Source organism: Saccostrea echinata, unplaced genomic scaffold (assembly GCF_033153115.1).
Source record: "Saccostrea echinata isolate AGI-Se365-2 ecotype Australia unplaced genomic scaffold, CSIRO_AGI_Sech_v1 ptg000027l, whole genome shotgun sequence".
In the NCBI taxonomy this organism is placed as follows: Eukaryota; Metazoa; Mollusca; class Bivalvia; order Ostreida; family Ostreidae; genus Saccostrea; species Saccostrea echinata.
Window position 1 is genome coordinate 6,597,153 of NW_026889776.1, and position 27,130 is coordinate 6,624,282.

Consider the following 27,130-nt stretch of genomic DNA (forward strand, 5'->3'; position numbering starts at 1 on the left):
CTTTTTTCAGAGGATAACGTTGCATTAAAAGGAGAGAAATCCGATTCTGTTGTTTTCATTGACTGGGGATCTGCAAAATGCCTTGGAAAAATTCACTGCAAGTACAACGGTACGGTAATTACTTGATATCTAATTGAAGATGGTTTACAAATACGTTAGAGCATACAAAAAGTGTTCTTATTCATCCTTTTAGTCCTGTTTCTGAATTTTGAAGGAAGGATATTGATGCATTTTTATTGCATTGACATGAAAATTATTTCTTGTCACGGCGCGGTAGAATACACAAAAGGAACTATATACACTTTCAATATACATGCACTAGGAAAACCAAAATGTATATCGTTTTAATTTTCTTTTAAATTTAATTAAAAACAACTACCTTCATTAATTTTTGTAAAAGTATAATAATTGATTGTTTAAAATTGATATGCTATTTTATCCTCGCAGTATTCATTTGCGTCATTTAAATTTTTAAGTCAAAGGATCTCTTACGTCTTTTTATCTCACGAGTTCTGAATGGCGCAAAAATTAAAATGTAGATGATTGAAATTACCATTTCTGAAGAAAGAAAAATAAAGAATTTAAATATAAACATTGCTTTCTTATTTCTGGATGTCGTCGGCCGTATTACAGCACCTGTTCGTACCTTTCTGTTATAAGACCGACGATATCCAAAAATAAGACTTTAATGCTTTGATAAAAAATATTATGATAAAGTGGTCTGTAATGTATGGAATACAGATAGAGCCATGTAATTCACTATCGCATAACCCCACCATCGAGGTTTGGGTCGAAAGTGCGATAATGCGATGACGATGAAACAATGGTGCGATGACGATGAAGCAATGGCGCGACAATGCGATGGCGATGATGGTTTGGTACAATGAAGCTATAGCTCAGTGATGCTATGGTCCGATGACACTATGGTGCAATGACGATGGCAAGATGGTAAAATGACGATGAAGCGATGTTCACTATCGCTTCATTGTTCTATTGCACCATCGTCATTACACTGTCGCGCCATCGCATCATCGTCATCGCATTATCTCGGCGATGAAGAGATAATGAACTACTTGGCCCTTTCCAGATACCATAGTTAAGAACATGTAAAGAAGTAAAATACTGCAGAAGAGAGTGCAAACATTTTCCCAAGACTGACTTACCCTCTTATGATAATTTTTGCTTTATAGCCAAATTATTGATAAGATATCATTATCACACATACAAGATACATGTATGTTTTACTTGATATACACATATAATCTATAGACGGTACAAGACGATTTTATCCTCCCGAGACATTAAGAAATAAACCTGAATTAATCGACCTAGAGGCTCATGATGTATGGACTCTTGGGTGTACCATGCTTTCCCACTTCCTCGGAAGATTTGTTTTTGAGAAATATTGGATCCAACGTAAAGAAAATGGACAGAGTTTTGTCGAGGTAAGTTTGTTAACTAACTTGTATCGTAGGTAGCCAAAAACTAAACCTCTATTCTTGAAATGTCCTGAATTGATATGTCAATACACAGGACTTTAATTTCGGTGTGTGTGACCGATCGACATGAAATGGTTACTCATCCTAGATACCTGATCCCACCTCTATATTTTCCAGGTGTCCTTGCTTTAGGGTTTTTTTGTCTAGATTGATCAATATTCTATATCTTCTATTTCATTAATATACAATTCATAACAATCACTGTTGCTTTACATTAAATGTTATATGCAAAATTGTTCATCAAAACAGTGAATATGAATGAATTTCTTAGTTGCTTTTGTGTGAGTGTTCAGTTTGTTTTTTGAAAATATATATAAGACATTTCTCATGTTGCTGTAAACTGTACCTTGTGTGTACATACATTAATGCGTTCATCACTTTTTAAATGCAGGCATTAGAGGAAGGTGCTATCATAAAAGAGGAACTCCGGTTGCTGGAGAATTCATTACATTCTTTGGTTCCAACGTTGAAAGATTTGTTCAAACAGATGCTAGATCCAGATGTTACAAAAAGAATAACTGTTTCTGCAGCAATGCAGCATGGGGTTTTTAAAAGTTTGTAAAATGTACCTTAAGTTCTCATTAGATTACTATTATCTGTAAGTTCTTATAGAAATATTCTGAACAGCAGGAATAATATCATATAACATAGTTTCTATACTACATGTAGCATATTTTGTCTGTCCCATATCAACATATATGGTAAGATTTATTTATATAAAAACTCAAAATTATCACAATTGCAGAAAACAATCGAAAGGAAAAAAAATCTTATTTCTAATCTATTCTTTTTTTTACAGTTAAATAAAATATTTTTTTCTTTCTTTTTAGGACATTTAACAAAGAAAGGCAATAATCTTGTGTGTTATTTAATGTTGTATGAATGTTCATAACTCATATGTTAATTAGCATGATATATATTATTCAGATAATCAGTACAATGAATAAAAAGCTTTATATTTCTCAATTATAGCGTATTGGTAATAACTATATTTCAAGATAAATTTTGCAAAGAGCTGTTTACAGCTTGCAAATTAAATAATCCTTTAAATTTTTCCTTCATATCAATAGCAATTACCTAACTTTTTAAAGTTTTAAGCATCGTTTTTATCATCAATTAATTTTTTACAGAAATTCGCTTCCGTTATTTCTTTTTAATTTATTCTTTTGTTTACAGGTCTGCGCTGCTCGCCTGAACCTGGACATTAATAGATTTAGCAGGTAAATTCATGAAGCTTGTATACATTGCAATCGCCTTCTTGTTTTCTTTTATATATGACTGACATATTGGTTATCTTTGATCCGCACAAGCAGGAGCGTGTAGTTTTTTTGTAAATTAAGAAGACGGACCACTAATTATAGAGACGTGTAATCATCTTCAAATTGGAATGCATATAATTTCTTCATTTTCATGTTGCACTGTATATTGTATCATGGTTTTTTTTCCGGGGGGTTTATATACGTGTAGTCTAGGATTGAAAGAAATGCATCATAGAATTAAGCTTGTAACTCCGGGACAACATTTTGTACAATTATTGTCAAAAAAGGTATCTCGCAGTAAGGTTTTGATATAATTATATATGTATTATAGATGATTCACAATATGTAATAATGTTGAGGTACTTTTATCCTTAATAACTCCTTCCTTTTCTCTTGGTTACCTGATAATGGACTTTTGCGAGAAGCGCTGACTTTTACAGTCGACGGCTTACTTTTACACTAGGACAATATACGGAAGCTCTTTTGCGATATAAAGTTTTAGCTAAGCACTTAATTTAAAGATACTAATGGGTCATTTCAAAGCATGTATTATGTTTCTTAGGAAGAAAACGGTAACTACCCTTTCCTCAATCTCCTCTCTTCCCAATTTGACCAACCCCTGCTAAGTTTTCCTTCCGGAATGATTTTTTCACCGATTTGATTCCTTAAGAAAGAGAGATTGTAAGGAGATAACTGCTCCTTGCGAATAAGTTGTTTTAAGCTATGTTATTCTGCATCCCATCATATTTTGTGTTGGCTGTATACCGTTTAATCATGTTAGAACCACTAAAACAACACTTAGAGCCACTGTTAAGGTTTTAATAAATCTATTATCCATTCCGTACCTCCATACATAGCACAGATTTAAATGTCAAAGTAAGCCGTCGACTGTAAAAGTCAGTGCTTCTCGCAAAAGTATAAAAGGAAGTTTATATTTTATATATATATATATATATATATATATATATATATATATATATATATATATATATATATATATATATATATATATATATACACACAATAGGCATTGGATTTATATGTCTTGACTAATTTTCTGGACCTGTTCATCACAAATACTTGTAGTTTATTTTGATGCCGATCAATTGCAGAAAAAACGTCTCTAACTTTGTTATTAGTATTTTTATGTAACATATGAGGATAAACATTGGTTGTATTATTTTGCTCTGTTATTCACATCGCTGTTCTAATATTCGAGTGACATCCTTCTTTGTTCTGTTGTTCTATTGTTTATATCTATTATTTTTTGGTAACCTCTTATATTTGGTTACTCTATCATTTTATTGGCATTCTACTGATAACTTTTTGGAGTTTTTGTTCAGTAGCTTATTTATATCGGTATTCCATTGATTGCTTATTGTTTCAGTGACAGTACATGTAAGCATGTCTATTGTTTAAATACATATCACAAAATTATAAGTTATAGTCTTAGTGCCTTTAATTTTGCTGAAAAAGAAAATGTATGTTATTATATCTCAATATATTATATGGATTATATATATACTTTTTTGACGTTACCAGTTAACCTACCTGACATTTGTATAACTGCCTGAAAATATAATATATATAATACATACCAAAAAAAAAGGCCCATATCGTTGTTTTTCAATTTCCATCTCACCCCTACATATAGTCGTGTACAGATAAAAATTGGGTGAGTAAGACCATATAAGCTTTTTTGCCTGTTAGCTTCAGCAGTCCAGCTCTCTCTCTCTCTCTCTCTCTCTCTCTCTCTCTCAAGGACTATTCTACATGAAAATAAACATATTATACTTAATAACTCGTTCCACTGACAATGAAGAAATATCAGAAAATCCAATCTGTGATAGGTGTGCTTGTTCCAGAAATGTCAAGATTCTTTAGAGTTATTTCATACATTAATACTAATTGAATTGCCAGTTCTATCACATAAATAATTTGAAATTAAAGGAGAGTTTTATCTTACAGCATCTCTACAAGGTAAGGTATTCGTTTTCTAATAATGGCGTTTACGATTCATGTTGTGCAAAACAAGAAGAAAAAAAACAAAAACATTCTTCAAACAAGAGATGACTTAATAAAAATGAAAATATCTGACTCAGAAGTAAATAAACTACAAAACAAATCATCTATTTGGAGAAGAATTAATCAATCTGTTTGGGTATTTGGAGCTGTCTCAGAGCTTGAAGAAAACTATTTAAGTGGGTATCTTTTTACATTCACTTTATTTAACTGGTAAATATGGTGCATAATTATTTGCTCTGCAAGCCTTTTGGTCATATATGCACTTCATTAACTCCTCATTTTGATATTAAAAAAATATTAAAGCAGGCAAAAACATAACTTATTGAGATGTGTCGCCAATTTTATTCTTGCTTTTAGGGTGGCACTTTTGCTTTTTGAATATTAGAATGCTTGAAGTAGTTTGAATGCTGTCCATTTATTTTTTTCCTTGAACTTATTTATCTTTCATTGTTTTAGTATCGATCATGAGAATGTACACTGTATTATTATATTTATTTATTATGTATTTTAGAATAGAATTTTTTACGCTTTGAGATGTAATAAAGTTTTAAAATTAAAAAAAATGTGTTTTTTTTTATTTTGTCAAAAGGCTGCAGGTTTTAAATTTGAAGCATTATGTTTACTTTTGTGACTTTGAAAAGAAAATTAAAACATATTTATTTTGAATGAAAATCCAATGGCTTTTATGGGAAACTCGGTGTTGTTTTTCAAAAAAAAAGGGAGGGCATGTCTCCGTGCTTCCTCAACTGTACTCTTCTTTGCGTTCACTGAATGATAAAGCTGATTGTCTTTTATTTTACATGTATTACATTTACATTCATTGAATAATATCTCCTTTATATCTTATAAAAACAATACCTCAACTCCACTATGCAAGCCAGGTGCCTGAATAGATTTCTAGAGCAGTGGTTATTCCATCAATGAAATATGCAATGACATCATATCAATAATACAATAAACGCTTATATATACTTATTTTTATAATAATTTATATAGACATAAATATAAACAAAAAAACCTCTTTCTTTCTTTGTTAGTACGAGAAGTAACAATGCAGAAAAAGATTAACGTAATCTGCTTACGCTGGTTATAACTTTTTTTCTGCAATAGCTCCAAAACTACGATGGATGGTTAAAATGTTCGCAAACTAATTGAATTACTTCCATAAAAGAAATAAAATTAAGTTTCATTGTTCATTTTTAGGAGCCCTTCCGATTTAAATGCACATCTGCCACTGTTCTGCCCATGCGCGAATCACGTGATCCAGTGGTCACATGACATGCTCTATAGCGTTCTGTTCAGAGAAGCTAAAAGATTTTTCCGAGTCCATTTGTCACAAATGGCCAAATCTCGGCAATTGGATGGTTGGTTAAGGACATCTTTCCCCAGAATGAGCATGATGACCATCACAATTCGACTCCTCTGCCTTGGGGATTTATCCATTGTGAATAAAGCATGGGCGCCTTCTTTTTATCATGTCTGTCATGTTTTAAATCTAAAATAAATATCTTAGGGATTTAATGATTATATAATTGTTAATATATTCAACTTTTCTTTTAGCTGTTAGTAACTTGATGATCTTTCATTACAAATTGCTCAACAAAGGACACATCTCTTCCCAAGCTTACTTAAACTGGGCACCAGAACAAACATCATATTTAACCTTCTCCCTTCCGTCACTAAAAAAATCAATCCAATAAATGATTAAACTTCTAGCAAGTCTTTTGTCTTCATTAACCTTGTACAAATTATAATATGCTACTGCAAAGGAATTTCCAAAATGTACGTTAATCTTTACAGCCGTTCGTTGCTCGAGTACGACTGATTCAACCATTTTGTTGTCACAAGTCATCTACATATTGACGTCATTTTCACATTGTGACGTCACATACATGGAGCGAAACATTACTTAACATCTGCAATTTATAGAACATGTTTATGCCTATATATTAACATTTGCAAATGTTTTCTTTTATATAACACTATCAAAAGCAACAAGTATCTATATCCGTATAAACACGGGTTCCTCACGTCATAAATGTTCGAGGTAGTTTCCCAGTGACGTCATAAAGGGTCGATGCACAATCAATGGATCAAAGACATGCCGTTGAGTTCGTAAAATAAAACATTTCATGCGTTGAAGACTATAATCAGGCAAATATAAAATATGAATAAGTCACAAACGTAAATATACGTAATATGGTATCATTTTAAAACATCTATCGGGATATAAATACGGGTTGGTACGAGATCAAATTTACCAAAAAGCCCTTTGGGGTTTCTGTAATTTGATCTCGTGACCAACCCGTATTTATATCTCGATATATGTTTAAAAATGATACCTTATTTCTTAAATGTGTGCCAAATTTCTTTCTGAACTGAATTGTGGTTTTGTATGCGGGTCCTTCGGATGAGACCTTAAAAATCGAGGCCCCGTGGCTCGGTAGGCGTTGGCTCGATAAAGAACCCTCACTGCTCTATGCTCTGAATTCCGAGTAAAGGTCTAGATTTGAAGCTCTTCATCCGTATCTCTTGAGGTCTCTGTATGACTGAAAAGTGTTCGAACGGGACGTAAAAGAACAATCAATCAATCATGTAAATATAGAGATGGTTCGCGAACTTTTTGATCACCCCTCGTATTCTCGTACTAACAACTAAATAAAGCATTTTATTGTTCAATTAAACTGTGTAAAAAAAATTACTATATTTTAATACTTAACAGGTAGGGAAAGGATGCATTAAATTCTTAGAACTTTTGCCTAATCCCATTTGTAAAGTTTATACGCAATGAAATATGTCCAGTCCTAAGATTTCTAATTAAAAAAGTCATCAACAAACAAGAAGTTGAATATATTAGGTGGTTTCAATGTTTATTCACATCAAAAAGTTTGAAACAGGATTTCAAAGCCTCAATGCCCACTGATCCATAAAGAAAAGTTTTTGAGAGAGAGCAAATAATATTTTGTAGTCGACGGTAGTACAGAAGGCAAAATCCATTCTAGAAAGGTTAAATAAATACTAGTACAGTCCTGGAATAATTTAAATATCGTACTCTCAATTAGTTTTGACATTTCAGATGTGGACTGAGATCCGGGAAGGTAGTAGTCATTCTATCAGACACTCGGGCCCAAGAAGATGCGACTGGAGTTATAGCATGCGTATTCCGGTAAAAATGACTGAATGTTGTTGATAGCGCTTGAGAGCGCGTGCAATTAGAGCCAAGTTCAAGTGTTTTGTTTTGTGCAGGTCTCCTTTCTATTTTCGTGCTGCTCTACGTTTAACTCACTAGTGACCTACCATAGACCAATGAATTTCACGTAATACTAATTCACATACATGTTTACTAACTCGTGCACTATGTATTAAATAAGAAACCCACCAAATTCCCCACCCTAAACATTGTGTCTCTACGGTAATGGCAAATTTCAATTCTTCAACTTCATACCGATTCAATCGATGCTATCATTAATTCCGTATCTCAGATACTGAATGCCTGGTTTTATATTAATCCTGTAATACATTTACATGTACATGTAAAATATACTGAAACGCAAAAGAAACGCAACATCCTATTTTAGGGGGAAATATAATATATAGGATATAATTTTGTATCTAAAAAAGTAAGGATATCTTCAACGTTGTAAATATCGGTAATTTAACGGTTGAATGATTTTCATACCATTACCGGAAGTTAAGTTTGAATCCGCTTAATAGAAATCAAAAATTGCATGTTTAACAAAATATTTTGCAATAATATGGGGTTTTAATGGTTTGTATCTGTTCATCATTAGTAATGCAGCAATATTCCGAAAAATAAATTATCCATTCTTTTCCGTAAGCTATGCCAAGGCTTCCTGAAAATGACTTAAGGAGGGATTCTTCTCATATTTCTTATATTTAAAAATTAATGAAATTTTCATAGACACAAGAAGACAATATTACTAAGCGATGGTATCAATGAGATTAAATTTGACCGTTTTATTTTAGAAGCAATGTCATGTCAAGGTCATAATCTTTTTCCTTGACGTTAAGAGCAAAAAATTACTGTTGCCAATCATGCGATGCCTACCGGTATTTCTATTTCAAAAGATTAAATGTTCTTTTTTTTTTTTGTATAAAAAGATATTACCATATAATATCTATCAGATGATACTACCAAATTGACATAAATAATTTAATTAAAAGAGATATTGGCTAATCCGAATTTCCTCTATTTTTCTTAAATTTTTTAGATATATTAGTTATTTTTATATGCTTCGTATATTTAAATTTTTCTTATTTTCACATATGGTAAAGCAATCATATAAAGATACAAAGTGATACAAAAACAAAAGGTTTTGACCGTTAACTAAGATATAAAGAACACTTTTTACGGATTTTTTGCTCAAATCTGTACTTAGTTTTTTAGCTTTGAAAAGTTAACAAAATTGTAGTTTGTTTGGAAAATCATATTTATTTGATATATTTTAAAACCTTAGTCCTTTATTATTATTTTTACTTACATTTGAAAATTTCTTTAAGTCTTTGATTGTTAAAAATAATTAACTAAATTCATTGTTCTATAATAATTTTGAGAAGCAGAAAAGGAGATATTTTCATACGCTGCCGTTCCGCCAAAAATGTAGTCCCTGCTAGATTTCAAACTCAGTTTACCATTTCTATTTATTAGTTGTATAATTATGATGAGGAAAGAAAAATATGATCTTTTAAATCCCTTACATCTAAATATATAAGATATATAAGCAAATATACTTTGAATTTTTCATCTAGTCAGAAACCAGAGAAGAATCCCTCCTTAAGCACGCATTTCCATTGCTCTATCTCACATAAATGTGATGGAGAGTTGCAGATGCAAATATGCAATACATTACGTCTCAAGAGGCTCTTACTTATCATTAGCATGAATGAGTCTTTGGATCGGAAGTCCAAGGGTACTACACTGTGCTAGGCTAGAGGGAATTCGTTCTCTTCATCTTAAAAAAGGCATTTAAAAATGACAAAGAATATTTCTTTCGCTCAGATCTCGAGATTGATGAACCTACTGCATCGTAGAAATCAAGCTGCAATTGCTGTGCATGGCAGTCATGCACGCTGTTATTGAATGGCCGGGGTGGGGTTTTTTTAACAGTCATGAGTTACTTTCTAGAGTTAAAAGATAATCATTTAACACTTTTATCAAATCTCCAATGTTTTTAAATTGAGTTTAACCTTACTGTATTCGTTTTGGAAAATCATTAGAAAAAAATTCAAATATTTGTAGATTACTGCTTGTTGCGTTTCTTTTGCGCTTCAGTATATATGTAAGTTTACTGGCAATCTTAATAACTATTACTTTTCGAAAAGGTTTCGTGTTCGTCTCGTGCTTTGTGTATGTTCATTGTCTTGCGTGTTTTGTGTGAGTGTTTTTGTGTAGCTTGCAGAGCAGAGTAACACCTAAGGATCAATTCGTCTGCCTGTTTGTCTGGCACACCTTGTATTTTGATAACTGTTTGAGGTAGAGATTTGATATTTTGCTTACATGTACATATTTCTTGGAAGAATGGCTTTTGTGAAATACCATGGTTACCATCTCGTGATTGTCGAACTTGACTTCTGATTTACTTGTCAAAATATACCATAGTGCCAATATACAAATATTCTCTGACCTTTGACAAGTGGACGGCTTCTTATGAGACATGTTGAAAGAAATCTCTTGACATTGACCTTTGGTCTATTTTTCTATAATGTCTTAACCCGTTCATTACCGTCTTCCTTGGAAGACGGCATACAGAGTATTTTACATGCAGTCTTCGGACTATTAACTTCCTCTCTTTGTGATTGGTAGAAAATTGCATGATATGAAACTTCCAATTATTTCATTATTTGTAATGCTGCTCATGGCAAGGCAGACAATTTTCTGTTGCGCTAATTTTCGTACGACTTTTTCAAGATTTTCAATCTTTAAAAAATCGACAAAACGAACAGAGAAAAATGGCAATGAATGAAACTATACAACACTTTATTTTTTCATGGCAATTATTAAAATGTGCTTATATATTTTCACGGTAAACAGAAAGTTTCTTTATTGCAGCAAACAATACAGCTTGTATTCTTTTCCCTTTGTTTTGCACTGTCTGTCATATGGTTGGGCTAATGACTGTAAAAAGCTGATGGAAAACATAAAGTCAAGAATTGCTCAAGAATAAAATGGTGTGATAGGTGTAGGCCAGTTAATTGTTTAAGTTTGTTGCTTTTTTAAAAAAGCTATACTTGTTTTATTCATGTCATGAATTTTGAGTATAGTGCTTTGTTTGATGAAACTAGCGTTTAGGAACATGTTATACATGTAACCTCATGACATTTTCTTTCAAACTGTATTGACATTAACCGCACAAACTGAATGCAGATTGACGAACAAGTCGCCGAAGAAAATGCGTATCATTCGACTAGTAAGAAAGTGAAAAATTATAACATAATTTCTTTGATATTTTTGTTAACATTAATGTATATTTTATGCAAAAACTCCATAATTTGAACAACCTCTAGTTTTATTTGTGTCTTTAATGGTGCTATACATGTAGCAGGGGACACATGCGTTCCTTGAAACACTTTATTTCAATTTTCTAGGTTTTCTTCTTGACCCAAGATAACAATATCACTTAACTGAGATCAAACCAGTCTACTTCTATTTTAAACAAGACTTTGACTCTGCGAAATTATTGTATAGGTGACTGCTGATAATAAAAGAAATAATTTTTGTGCAGTATGGAAAGAAATATAATTATATTATGCTTAAATGTACGTGCAAAAAAGTAAAGTAAATGAACTGGAAACAGAATATCCTTTATATTATTATGGTTCATGTAATAGGAGAGTCTTTAATTTTTAAGGTGTGCTGTATGTATATGCAATGTGCACTTTGCAGATTGATTTGAAACTTTGAAGATTCACAAAAGGTTGAAGTGGATAAATTTCCGGTGGTTTGTTTTTAAAAATCAATATCATCAAGTTTATTTTTGCGTGCATAAAACTAAGACAGAGTTTCCCTGTCATCGATTTAAGCACGTATATTATAGATGCTAGTATGTGTACACATATGCTAGTTTATCAGTTTTATTTTTTGTATTATATTTCTTTGTTATATTTCAATGGTAAAATAATAATAATTTGGAAATCAGCGTTAATGTATTCTTAACATTATGTTAAACCAAGATAAAGCATAAATACATTTTTTATTATCACCAGGATTTTCTTTTCCCAACTTGGAGGCAGATTGTGATAAGTATTTTTTATGAGAATTCTTTTAGAAAAGTAGGTATTAAAAGGAATAAGATGAAATATGGAGATAAGGAACAGCATTCAAGCTCAAAGTCCATTTAGACAATACAAATCAGGAGCAGAGCAAACACTGACCTGCACAATCATCATAGGTGGGATCAAGTGCCATGGAGGAGTGAGCATCCCCTGCCGACCGTTCACAGATTTGAATAAATAGCAATATTAAGGTTTTCCGTTTCCAACGGAAGACCTTCTACTGATTCTGTCGTTTCTTTCCCACTATTATTAATACAGTAAACATCTTTTATAACGTATCTCAAGGGACTGTCATAAATCCTACGTTATAACCGGTGTACGTTATAAACGGAGACGGAAGTACTCAGTACACCTTTACTGTAAACACCTTTCAAACGCTAGTGTGTTATAAATATTTTTAAGTATGTATATTATGTAAATAAATGATTTACAGGTATATTTGGTTTCATTTCTTCTATTAAGAAAGATTAATATTCAATAACATTTTATTTTCGCAAACTATAAATTATTTCAAAAACGTTTAGTGCTTTACAATCTTGATGATCGTTAGATCATTTAAAAAGTCCGTAATGTTTGTTTGTTTGGCCCGACGACATTTATTTACAAAGTCTCCACAGTTGCCAGAGCGGTGAAAACACTGTCTTTCACACCTTCAAAGGAATTTACGTAAGTTTTAATTTCGGACAAATGCTCTTTAATTGATCGTCTGGGTAGAGGGCATACACGTGTCAGGCACTCGTTCGTCGTCCTCGCTGTCGTCGCGGTCTATGGATTTTATTCAAACAATTAATTATGAATCTGCCTAGTGAATTTTATTCAAATAAATTATTATAAATACATCTACCTGAAACAACAAAGAAACCTCGTTATAAAAACACCCAGCTATAAAGTCAACAAACCGTGACTAATCCGCGGATGGTCATCGTGCTGTAAGAAAAGGTGTGAAACCAGGTGTCAGAATACGTTATAAAAGGTGTAATTATGTAATGGGACCAAATTTCTAATACTTTATAAGCGATACTACGTTATATACAAATACGTTGTAAGCGGGGTTTTTTTTTTCAATGAAATATATAGACAATTTGCCGGGACTATGGAATAGCTACTTTAAATCCGGCGATATTCTATAACCGAGTACGTTATAAAAGAAGTGTACTGTATATATATATATATATTTTTTTTTTTTTTTTTTTTTTTTTTGGCCGATTTTGTGCAGGAGATTTCTCGAGAACGCCTCGATAGATTTTCATGAAACTTTCAGCAATGATGGCAAATCATCTGAACTTAGGGCATTTTTTTTATTTTGCCGTCGTCACTTCCGGTCGCGAGATACGGCAATTTTCTTTGTTTTAAAGTTGCATTTTGTCCGCCAGTGTTCTTAGAAATGCTTTGAGATTGAGTCTTAAAATCTTTCAGGGATGATAGATTGTGACTCGTAGATTTGAATTTCTTGTTTAGTTTTTGTTGCCGTCCGTTGTCCACCGGAAGTAGTTTTAAAAAAACGCAAATTTTTATTATTTTTTTTTTAAATGTTTATAATAGAGATAATAGAGGCAAATAGACTGTTTCAAGTCATATTATTTCCACTGGAAGTTATTTCTTTCAAACCGGAAGTAGATGAGAAAATGCTCATTTTTCCTCGAAACTTTGAGGGATGACTCCTCCCCACTCAGTGAGGAGTTAAAAGTCATTTTGAGTACTTCCGGTCATACCGGAAGTGAATATAAAAGACCGGAAGTTTTTTGAAATTGATAGATTTCACTCTTTCGTGTGTTGCTCAGCATATTCTGAAGAATTGATAGGAATATTTTTTGTTCATTTGAAGTTGTTTACTTTCTTCTATTAATCAAAATTTCCCAATCAAGATCTTATCAGAAATCTAACGAAGACCTACTCATTGCTCGCAACGAGATCTCATCTAGTTATTATTATTATTTTAAAATAAGTATTTCTCACGCACTTTTGACAAAATTTCTCTAATGCTAATGACGATATCACAATGATTAAAAAATTCACTGACTTTTTCATGCATTATAATACATCATCAGTGGCGGTACATTCTTTCGAGATTAATTGCATGTTGAAAGGTGTTGAAGGGGAATGAAATTAAATATTCATGTAACTTGCAAAATATATCTTACTCTCTGGTATATTCTGTTGCATCAATTTTCGGTGTGTCCTGATATCTAATCAATAGATCGCCTAAATTGTTTAAATTCCTAAAGAAACTGATCACGAAAAAAGTAAAGTTATAAAATATTTATAACAAATCAACTTACAAGAGATTTGAAAGGGCTGAAGATTTTCATTGTATTGTTGAAGGACAGACACGGTAAGTTCTAATGTTAAATTATATAAATTCCATTGTACTTGACAATCTTTACTATTTTAAGAGACATCGCTTACCCTTATTTTATTTGGCGCTTAAATATATGAGGAAGCGTGTAAACAGCTAACAATATGCTCTTGCATGATGAAATCGTTATAATTAGTTTTTACAAGCATTTACTTTCTCAATGGAAAATCTTCGTAATGCTAAATACAATTTTTCTGAAAAATTTTATTTTACTTGAAAATTTTTGTAAAGAAATACTTTTTTATTTTTAACACATTTTTGTTTAAAAAAAAAATAAATTAAATTTATTTCTTCATTAAATCCTATCCCATAATAATATTAAGATGTAAGACCATATTATAATTTTAATTTCTTTATTAAATATTGTGTCACAGTTTTCTATCAAGTGTATTTAGGTATATAATACATGTTTTCGAATGTTCATTTGGTGTTAAAACTTTAAGTTGCGGAAATATCTATTCAAAGCATTGCAGATCACAATTAAGATATGATTTATACACAGGGTTAATGGACAATGATATCGAAGCTTCGGCAAGCCAACAAAAGGAAGTGAGTCCTACTGCTTGGCCTGACGATGACGTCATATCTAACAAATCTCAAAGTGACTCTAGACCATACACAACAACCCCTGTCGTAAGTGTGGATAAAATAGATGTCGACAAGGAAAGTGACAAAGAAGTTCCGGAAAAAGAAAACAACAAAGGTTTTAGCTGCTTTGAAACATTCAAGAATGGAGTCAAGTGTGAGTGGTCTTTAATATGTATTTATACATGTAAACCATAGTACAAATGATTGATATTTCATGGTTCATTTGTACTTTTCAATATTGTTAGAAAAGTTTATGTTTTGATTTTTAATTTAATCTGGTTTATCAACATTAACATTGTAATCTCAGCTATATGGGCGACAAGACATACCTTGGGACCGGCTGATGACAAAAAGATCCACGTCAACACGACCGTGAAAGAACTAATAGTTTATCTTCTATTTCTGATCCTGCTCTCAATTGGTAAGAAAAATCAAGCGTATAGGAGCATTTTTAAGATCGGCCTCGGTCAATCCCAGTTGGTTTCATCAGACGTGTCTGGCATGTACATATATGTCTAATTGTGCGCACATAATGCAACAGACCACAGAATATCTGTTTGCTTTAAGGGTTCCTGTAATTATTACTTCATATCATAAAACTTTTATATAACTAATCAATCTAATTAAAATTAGATGTTCCGAATCCGCTACCGCTTCTCAAACATCTAACAACATCCCATTCGGGGTCACGTCAGAGCGACCTTTCGATTACCCAATGAAATCGCCGTCGTCGAAATCTTGGCTTATAGTTCGGATGCGATTCTTTTTTTACTGCCAAACCTAAACGCCCGAGGGGTTTCGTAGTAAACAAAATGTGCACGGTGAAGACCGTGCTATATATGAATGTGACGTGCGGGATATATAGTAGTTTGTGCATTTTCGTTTGCGTTATTCAGGTAAGAATGTCAGACTGGCGGCCTATAGTTCAATTTATACCAAAATTACTTTAATTCATCGTAAGACAGTCTACTGAGCATCAATAATGTAAAGGAGTAGCCGTGGAACTAATTTTAGAATTGTATACAGAAGGTTGAATCTGATTGGCCCAAATTTTTATGTTTATTCGTAATCGAAAGGTCGCTCTGACGTGACCCCGAATGGGATGTTGTTAGATGTTTGAGAAGCGGTAGCGGATCCGGAACATCTAATTTTAATTAGATTGATAACTAATGAGATTTAATGCGATATATGGTTTATGCTGTACAAATATTTCTAAGAGCCCATGAAATTGTTTATTTGAAAAAAAAAATAATTTTAGAATTCTTTTGGGAAAAATCTTTAGTACATGAATATAACAGGAAAAGTTTAATCTGACAGTGATTTTTCTTTTGAAATAATTTACTGTGCGATTTCTTAGTATAAAAGAGATGACAAAGAGGAAATTATAAACATCTGCGTTTTCAAAAGGTGAAACTTTCCATTAAAAAGAATGTCTATTTTCCTCTAGGATAATACAATCAACAATATTAGAATTTTATATGTTTACAAAAGATCTTGGCAATCTCTACCTTAAAGAATCGATCGATCTTTATTATGATGATGTGACTATCCTGGAAAATGACGTCATTGTTTGATTATCTCTATATTATACATAAAACTGGGGGGAAAACTGAACAAAGCATTTGTCCCCTGAATTTTCGCATACATTTTCTTCCTGACAGTCGCCTTTGGTATGACCAACACATCGATGTTTTTCGTCACTAAAGTGATGAGTGAACTGTATCTGGACACAAGTTCCGGGGGTGTGTCCTTCCGGTCGATAGGTGGCGCGGATGATGTGTGGAAGGTAACATATAAGATCAAATTTTCCTTTGCTCGCAAATATCGAAGAACTGACTGAATGTTTTATCCCAAACTGAATTTGTTTTCAGTTCCTTCGAGGACCGTTACCCTCCTCGCTTCACTGGGAAACATGGTACAATAACCAGCCACTTCCTGAAAATGGCAACGGATATATTTTTCACGAAAACAAACTTCTGGGACTGCCGAGGATTAGACAAGTTAAAGTCAGAAATGATTCATGTGCAATACATAAATATTTTCGGGACTTTATATTTGAATGTTATGACGCATACTCTGAGTCAAACGAAGATAAGACCTCTGAAACTAATGACACTCGAATAAAGAACTATACTGCGTAAGTTCAATCTTTAACATTCTAATTCTTGAAAGGAAAAGTGCACATATTATTACTGTTAGCAATTGTTTAGACTTTTAGTTGGCGATTAAACAATTTTGGTTTCACTATTAGAAATCCTAATCTCGATCACTACCGTGTTTGAGAAAATGCATATCCTATATACACATTAGTCAGAAATGTTTTGACAGTGATTTACCCGGGAGGAAATGGCAGCGTGCTTGCCAATAAAATGTCAAAATAAAATGTTTCCCTACCTTCTTACCCTATTTTTTTTTCTCAGGTTGGAATAGGAAACACACTATTTCTTGGCCTGCGTTCAGATATATAATGATTACATATGTAGCATATGATTTGAATCATAAAAGAAATACTAAAATGGTTTTGACATTGATGTATAACTTTTCTAGCAAACGTTTCAGAGTGTCCATCTTAAGATCTGAGAAATGAACAGGCATTCTTATTTCATAAGCTCAGAAATGGAAGACTTAGTATGTTTGCTAAAAAGAAGAGTAGTACTTACATTTTAGACATTTTACAGATTTACTTATCAGTCAGAGGCTTCCTTGCGTGGCAGTAGTTATGGAGGAGAGTTAGCTACATATAGTGGAGGCGGATATGTGCAAAACCTTGGAAAGACAAAAACCGAGACTCGAGCAACGCTGGACTATCTTTTTACGGAAAGATGGATCACGCGAGGAACCCGAGCATTTTTCATTGACTTCTCTGTGTATAATGCTAATGTTAATCTGTTTTGTGTCATTCGACTCATCGTTGAGTTCCCGGCAACAGGAGGCGCCATACCTTCGTGGAGTTTTAGAACTGTGAAGCTTTTGCGTTACGTCACAGTTTTTGATCATTTCGTCATGGCTTGTGAGTTTTTCCTTGCCCTTTTTATCGTGTATTACATCATTGAAGAAATTATTGAGGTGAGGATTGATATTTTTCTTTTTCAGACTAAATAAGTGCTTTAATAATTCTAAGAAACATTACAATTTGCTACAATCAAGGTTCAAACATTCCATTATTTTCTTCCAGATAAAAATTCATAAGCTTGCCTACTTCAAAAGCGTGTGGAATATCCTTGACGTCACGGTTATCGTAATATCTATTGTCTTTTTGTCATTCGATATCTATCGAACTCTTGAGGTTGACAAAAAGATGGAAAAATTAACTTACACTAGCGACCATTTCGAGGATTTTGATTTTCTCAGTCTCTGGCAAGTCAGATTTGACAACGCCATTGCCATTACAGTGTTTCTGGCCTGGGTCAAGGTACCTGTATGGTAATTTATACATTTATCCAAAGACTTGCTGTGAATAAATAACAATATGCTTAGCCCTTTAATTTTTAAATCATTGCTAAAACAACTACCTCAATCAACTTTTAACGACCTTACAAAAGGTTCTCTAAATAGTAAGAAAGTTAAATTGAAGAAAACTGACAAAAGGAGAATTTCGAGGTTTTCAAGTCTGTACAATTTTGCCAGAATTTTTGGTAACTTTATTAAATTCTCGTATGATTAATTATAAATTATACGGTTTTGATAAGGGTATATATTGAAATATGTGCAAGTATTTTTAATCCTTGGTATATCTGCTGCACAGATTTCTTAACTTGAATTGGTTCTGAGAAGAAGCAATGTATTCGCAACTCACAAAACCTTCAGTTAGTCTTATTTGATGGTTAAAGAAATATGTTATCTGCGACGAAAAATTACGAATTAAAACTTTCAAAACGCAATATCTGATACAGACTGCTTTATTTTTTTTTAGCTGTTTAAATACGTCAGCTTCAACAAGACGATGAACCAGCTATCCTCCACCCTCGCTCGCTGTGCTAAGGATCTGATGGGGTTTGCTGTTATGTATTTTATCGTATTCCTAGCGTTCACTCAACTTGGATATCTACTGTTTGGGTCTAAACTGAAAGAGTTCAGTGAATTCGGGAGTTCGTTGTAAGCTACCTCAGATTTTTTTTCTATGAAACTTTCTAAGAAATGAAACTATTTATTTATCATACATACTAATGTATGATAAATAAATATACGTATCAAATATCGTCAAGCTTATGTGTTTATTTAAAAACTTTAATGTGATAATTTTAATTTTGTTTGAAAAAAAAGGTTTTTTTTAAATTCTAAACTCAGGGTTTGTTTGCTTTTTATGTCCCAAATTTTCTTTTCAATACTTTATCAATTGTAACTAAAATCTGAAATTCTTGCTAAAGTAGGGCAGCTGATTCTATTGTTCTGTACCCCTATCGAAAAAGGGGACATATTATATGCACCTGTGATTCCTGATTTATTTTTAATAAAGCCTTTGCTAATGTTAGACATTCAGACAGACTTGCAAAGAAACTGTTACAAGATTAATTGCACCCTGTGTTAATTTCGGCTTTTTTTTTTTTTTTTTTTTTTTTTTACTTTTAACAAATAATAATTGTTCATTTTAAATTCGCTCAGACGCAGTTGTGTTAAAAAGTTAATACCGTCTTTCGTGAATTCGCCCTGTTTTGAATGCACCTATTCTCGACAAGGTCGAAATGGCTAAAAATAATTGGGGACAGAGAGTTTTCATGAATACAGCAAGTAGATGATTGAAACTGGTTTAGATCAAAAGATCAAATATCACTTTATTCTTGCGCATCAAACTGGTTCCTGCCATTATATAGAAAAATTACAGTTGATACTGTATGTAATTATCATCAAACGACATTTATAAATTTGCCTTAATACATTGTAAATCCCCAGTGATTTTCAGGTCAAAAAGACAGAGTTTACTAGTTTTCTGCTACCCTCAATGTCTCACAAGTTAATTTTAACAGACAGATCACATGTGATATACATGTATGTATGGCCAGTATTGTATAATAATAAGTCATGTAAAAGGATGAACTTGCGTAACATTTTTTTTTTACATCCGCTGGTATATCAAAATTTTTGGTAAAAAGTTAACCATAGCAGATTTTTGGAGAATTCTTTTTTATATATTTCTAGTGCACTGATATGTCCTTTGCAGTATTTTAATGTTAATAACTTTACCGTGAATTGGTCCTTTTATTTTATTGACTGTGCCATCATGCTGTAAATTTTGAATTTACTAGGTGGAGATAAACGCTATATTTTACAGCGAGATTTTTTTCATATTTTGCATTTACCTCCGACTACTAAATTCAAAAAATAAAACTTGATCCTAATTTTTATATATAATTTTCCATTTCAGCTTTGCACTTTTCAACATAATCCTTGGGAGTTTTGATTTCTACGCCCTGAGGGCCGTAGACCGATATCTAGGACCTACCTTCTTCTTTCTCTTCATCTTTTTCATCTTCTTCATACTCGTCAACATGTTCCTCGCCATCATCAACGACACGTACTCTGAAGTGAAGAGCGAGCTGGCTAATCAACAGGACGATTTCAACATCTCGGAGTACTTCTTAAGCGTAAGAGATGACCCAAACTACAATTCATGTAATAAAATGAATATTAACAGAAAAATTAAGAATTAACTGAGGAATACAAAAGTGCAAAAGCACTTCAAAAGAAAATATTTTCTTAGTAACAGGTTTATGATGGTTTCACACTGATTCTACTAAAACTTCAAAGCTTCAAATTGATAACAAAAGAAGATTGCAGGTTCTTGACGTCATACTTTGTTTCTCTTACGGGATGAACCTTTATCATTCAGTCAACTGAAAGGTCACTAAATGACAGAGCTCTGCCATTCGGCGATCTTTCAGTAGACATTCAGTGACCTTTCAGTTTACTGTATGGCAGAGTTTTTATTGTATCTTTCACAGTTTTTCTAGTACAATTACATTAATTAACGATTTAAGGAATCTTCATATCCTAATGGAGAATTACTTTATCTCCATTCAGATTGTATTTTAATTCTCATCATAGCAGAATTTAAATAAAAATTGGAGAAAAAAAATAACAAAGACAATTTATGTAATTAATGAAAGCGTTTGAGATAAAATACAACACATTAAAAAATAGAGGCGAATTATAATCTTAGAATTACCTCTCTTTGCTCTGTTTCATTTCCTGCTAAGCTCGATGTTCTCTTATTTTTATCTACAGAAATACAGAAAAATGTTGGGAAAGATACATGCAAAAGAAGACAGGGTTCTTGATTTGGACGATGTTCTGAAGTATGCTGACGCCAATTCTGACGGGAAAATTGACTTTGAAGAATGGCGCCTAGACCTCATGAAGTATTTTAATCCTGTTTTATGTCAGAGAGATAATTTGGTCAATGAAACACAATACAATCAGCGTTATATACGTTAATTTTGCTACATTTTACAGACGTGGTTACGCCGAGTGTGAAATCGAGGCTCTGTTCTGTAAGTATGACGCTGATGGTTCCCGGTATCTGGATAAAGAAGAACAAGAGAGACTTCGACAGGATCTAGACGCTCAGAAGGTTATAGATAAAGTAGCACCAGAGAGAGAGAGAGAAAGAGAGAGGCATGAAAAGAGAAAGAATAAACTTTTAAAATTGCAAAATGAAAAAGAGAAAGAATAAACTTTGAAAATTGCAAAATGAAAAACACTACATAAATTCAAGTTTTAAATAAGCCAGAAAATTCAATCAATTTTGAACATTTATAAGTTATAACAAGCAATATATCTAATTTATAAGCGGAAATAAAATTCTCATCAGTGAAAATATCCCTATTCTTCACTTTATTCTCCTTTGAAAGTCATTTTAATCAAATATGAAGACAATAAAGGGGGAGTTACTTAAAGATTGCTTTAAAGAAAATATCTAAAACGTAAAGATGTGGGGTTTTTTTTCTTCATCAGAGACAAATCAACAAGGAATACAATGACCTCGAGGATAAAAATGGTACCCAAGTCAGCGAGAATGATGACAGCGATAAGGAGGATAATTCAGTAGCAGGCGGATCTACACAGAAGAGGGGCGGGTTCTCGGGAGTGTTGTACGAGGAGTACACGCACCTGTGCAAACGTGTAGAGAGAATGGAATACACCATCGGGGGTGTTATTGGCCGAATTGACTCTGTACTCTCTCGGCTGGTGAACATCGAAAAAGCCAAGCTGAAACGACGAGACGCAATTTCAAAGATTTTGAATTATATGAATGAGGTAAGATTTTTGAGAAACAGAAACATATGATTTTGTGGTACTTACAAAATGTATCTGCGTTTGAATGTGTTCCGACACAAGAGATTGTATTCATTTGCATGGAATTTTATTGATAGAGTCAGAATAACGAAGATGGAATGAGTAAAGAGAAAATGCAGACCATGATAAAACGGGAACTAAGCAAACTTGACTCGGATGATACGGATAGTACTAGAGGCCCTTCTGTGTCTACTCGGAAACCCTCTGATAATATCCCTAACGACAACACGGACGAAAGCAAAAGAATCGAGGAAACTGTCCCAACTTAAAAATGAAAACTTGAAAAGCCTGAAAATGTGAACCACTTAAGAAATACAAATATAATCTATATATCCAACAGGTTATCCCCCTGACGTGCAGTTCTAAGCTGTCAATAAATTAATTCACTGCAATGATAAAGTTATAGTTCGCACTGCAGTATGTAAAGGTTTCAAAAACATTCCTTATTCAAGCACGTTCAAGTTTTATAAAATTGATGTTTTTGTAGATGTTCATTCTCTCTCTCTCTCTCTCTCTCTCTCTCTGGGATTATAACTCCGAAAATTCTCTCTCTCTCTCTCTGGGATTATAACTCCGAAAATTTTCTTTAATAAATTGATACTTTAAAAGTAGAACAATATTTGCATGGTTTTAAGACTGCAATAGTGATGTATTACATGCATATATTCATTATAAACTCTTAACTGTTTCTGACTTCAGATAATAAGTACATGTACTACAACTGTGTTTCTAGTTATGATCTATCTTTTGATGTTATAAAGTCATTATGTTGATACTTACATGAGTTATTCCTCAGTAGAAAATTGAAAATGAACATTACTTACCCAATATATATATGTTCATTTTTTAAAACAGATTACGAGTTGTGTTTTGAGAAGCCGCTTATTACAATAAAACGAGTGCTTTCGATCCTTTCTTCAAAACATAAACATGCACGTAACTTAGATTTGCATTTTTCTCACGGTTACTATCCATTTATTATTTATTTATTTATTTATTCATTTATCCTGGCCCCTTTTTCCCCTGTCTTGCAGCATGATGAATATTGCTTAAACATCTGGCACAACCCACGTTTTAACATAAAATGACCATATCTAATTTTCTTCAGATCTTGTTGATATTTTCTTTATGTTGAGAATTCATAATAGGGAAACATACATGTACATATACATGTAGGCCCTGAGTAATTATTTTTTTAATGTTAATTTAGATATCTATTTCACTTTTGTGAGAAAAACTAGTACATGTGTACTTGATTTGAAACTAGATAATTATTATTAAGTCTATTGTAGTGGGTAAACCTACACCTCACATGTGACTGACCTTTTTTGGTAAGAATCCACTGATTTTCGAAAGTTCCCCCGGAAAAATTCAGTATGTAAAAGAAGTGACAAACATGTATAGGTCTTAACAGGCCGTGTGTTTGATTAAATGTTCCTCACGGTGAAGTTGCATGTCACTATATGATAATAAATTATTTACTTGCTTGTTTATTTATTTTAAATAAATTTATACATATAAATGTTTGGAAAAACAGCTATTCTTAATCATGATAACAAAATTATGAGGTAAGAATTCCTGAATTCTTTGCATAATTAACATGATTTATTTCCTTCTGCATTTCGTGCAACACATTTAAGACCGCGGAACATTAACTGGCAAAAATTGGAAATATGCAGCTTACGTCATTTCCATCTGAAACAGTCAAAACATTTACATGTACTGATAGACAATGAAATTGACGGGTACAATTAGTCTCTACGCAGTTAATTCTTTACACAGGCGTGAAGCAAAGCGCTTTGTTTTCTATGATATAGTTTATATTTGGGAAATATAGTGTGTATAATTACAGTATGTTAAAGCATTGTACTATTTATATTATCAAATCCCACTCATGGATTAATTCACAAAATTAATTCAATTTTTAACGGATGTTTATTTTCAATGCTTATCCCCTAATCTTAAATCATTAGAGCCAAAACAGGGTCTTCTACGAAATAAAAAAAAAATGTAATCGATCTTCGTTTGTACAGTAGGGAAAGATAACTCCCGATGTTTTATTGTTGTTTTTAAAAGGGGGTTAATCATAGTGCTAATCTATAAATTAATCAAAATATTTCTGAAAAAAAAATAAAGATAAATGAATATTCTCTTTCTATCGTAGGTAGATATTTATGTAGAACCACTAAGATTAATTACATTTTTACTGTATATTCATGTTTTAATATCACCATTTATTAAATCTTTATTCATTGTTTAAAAATTACAATAAACCTATTTGAGACATAATAGCAAAATTACCCTATAAAACACCACAAAAATTTGAAAATTTGATTGACGATGTCCTAGAATATACATAGTGCCTGATTATTTTTTTCTTTAAAAGGAATTCTTTCAATAAATTTGTTTTTTGGGCGGAGTCCTTTATTATAGATGAATAAAACGTTCTTTCGTGCATAAAGCATAAACTGATTTGAAGAAGCAAATCGATTTTTTGGGGGGGAGTAAGGTGGGGTGTGGGCGGGAAAATTATATATATATATATATATATATATATATATATATATATATATATATATATATATATATATATATATATATATAAAGTAAGTAAATCATTGGTTATGGTGGTATGTGGTACATTTACATATATTATGATTCATTTATATTGATACAGTAATAATACAAATACCTGACTCATTGGACCTATAAATCACTCTTTCACTCTTTAACTATAATGGTAAAAATAATTAATTTTTTGTCTATTCTTCGAATCATTCAATAATATGAATTCCCTGTTCCAAGTCCATGGTTATGAAGGTCACCTAAAAGAGGTTATGACCAATACAGTCCCACCCAGAACTCAAAAACTAGATTCATGTGACATGAATCATACAATTTAGTAGTGGTCTCGGTTTATCCTCATATATTTCGGGAAGATTTTCTTACAGATGTTCGATCAAGAGTCGAGTCCAGATATTTAATTGACAATCTGGTAAAGGACTCATATATGTCAGGCCCATTCTAAGCAATGGTTTCCAAAGAAGGGGGAGACTTCCGCGAAAAAAATCTGACAAGCTTAGAAGGAAAGAAGACCCAAACTGTCAAAAAAATTGGAAGAGTAAACTTCCCATAATAATCTTTGATCTGACAAACCAAAAAAAAATTCAAAGCAAAAGGTGTGTGTGTGTGGGGGGGGGGGGGGGGGGGCACCAGCGTCTAGATGAAAATTTACTATACTCAGAAAAACAGCACCCCTCCCCACCCCCACCCCACCCCACCCACGTTTTACAGGCCTGCATGTAGCTCATTCTGACCATTCTGATCACGCAAACAAGATTACTTACTAAATGTCCATTAAGGAAAAAAGTGTTTAAAGATATTTTGTATAATCATTTTTCAATATATGACTCACTAAGCTCCGACAAAATTGAAATGGGTATAAAACCGTGAGTCGTGAATTTTATACTTTCGGTAGAGGGTAACCGTGCATTTTAATCATACAAACACTTTGCTTTCATTGATGTCTAGAGTGAAGAAAAAAGATTTCAAAGATGGAAAGCAATTAAATATATAATTCACGATTTTGATATCGGACTAACTAACGATAGATTTCCATGAATAAAGAAAATTTTCAAAGTTGTAATCCATTTTCAATTCAATGTATAACGACCAACTTAGCTTGTAGCAGTCTTGAATTCCCAGCTTGATCCAGAGGAATACAGCCATGGAAAAGATTTTCGAAGATAGCATGAGTTTTAGTGCCCCCCCCCCCCAGGGGGGAGGGGGTTTCTGGAACCATCATTGCACAATTTTTGTTCCTTTCATCCATACATGCTAGATTTTACATACTAGTACCAAGTTTTGTTGAAATTGGTTTAGCCATTTCAGTATAGAATTGAACACAGTTTACAGACGAGGGACGGGCAACAAATAACAACCCAGGGGTCTGTTTTACAAAAGAACTCACGACTAAGACTAAAAAATTTAGTTGATTGTAAAATCTTGCAGAAAAAAATTGAAAAGATTCAGACCATTTTCAAATCAATGTAAAATAAAAAGTTATATGCAGAATTAAATTTTGGTCTTAGTCTTAAGTTCTTTTGTAAAAAGACCCCCAGGTGATCTAAAAATCACAAAAATATGTCATTTGTAGATGGAGAGTCGTCCCTTTTCATTCTATTTTACGACATGCTCTTTTCATATTATCATTGGTCGTCGCTACATGCATGGTTCCCCATCTACGCTTTGGATTGGGTCAAAATTAACCAAAAATTTCCATGGCATAAATAAATTAATGACTAAATAAATAAATAAATAATTTTAAAAAAAACTCATGTTTAGAAGATACATTTAGTATTATATTGTCAATTAACTTGAATTCCCAGCTTGATCCAGAGGAATACAGCCATGTAAAAGATTTTCGAAGGGGAAGGGGGGTTTCTGGAACCATCATTGCACAATTTTTGTTCCTTTCATCCATACATGCTAGATTTTACATACCAAAATTTTCCATGGCAGAAGTAAATTAATGACTAAATAAATAAATAAATAAATAAATTAAAAAAAAACTCATGTTTAGAAGATACATTTAGTATTATATTGTCAATTAACTGAAAAGGGTCAACTTACATTTTAAAAATTGAATTTTGGTATACAGGGAAATGGGTAGTGTCCTCGTCTTAGGAGAATCATTATTTATTCAGACACGATTGGACAACAAGTAATGCCGTATAAATGCTTTTCAAGTTGTAGAGTATACGTGCGATACTATGGAATGTATTTTGAATTTCAAGTACCACAGTTATTGCACGTAT

General features: G+C 32.5%; 1 protein-coding gene across 1 annotated transcript; it reads left to right on the forward strand.

Annotated features, from left to right (window-relative positions):
* The first annotated feature begins 14,939 nt into the window (after window positions 1-14,939).
* Window positions 14,940-22,679, forward strand: LOC133193344 (polycystin-2-like protein 1). The gene is made up of 12 exons (XM_061329286.1): window positions 14,940-15,174; window positions 15,328-15,441; window positions 16,682-16,806; window positions 16,892-17,157; window positions 17,699-18,086; window positions 18,196-18,432; window positions 18,934-19,115; window positions 20,383-20,602; window positions 21,243-21,376; window positions 21,471-21,588; window positions 21,972-22,274; window positions 22,391-22,679. The coding sequence occupies exons 1-12, from the start codon at window positions 14,940-14,942 to the stop codon at window positions 22,580-22,582; spliced, it is 2,514 nt and encodes an 837-aa protein (XP_061185270.1). The 3' UTR covers window positions 22,583-22,679.
* Window positions 22,680-27,130: the final 4,451 nt, after the last annotated feature.

Coding starts and splice junctions, on each gene's coding strand:
- LOC133193344 (XM_061329286.1), top strand. CDS start 14,940: ATGGACAATGATATCGAAGCTTCGGCAAGCCAACAAAAGGAAGTGAGT. Junction 17,158..17,698: donor CGAATAAAGAACTATACTGC/GTAAGTTCAATC, acceptor GACATTTTACAG/ATTTACTTATCAGTCAGAGG. Junction 21,589..21,971: donor AGGATCTAGACGCTCAGAAG/GTTATAGATAAA, acceptor TTTCTTCATCAG/AGACAAATCAACAAGGAATA.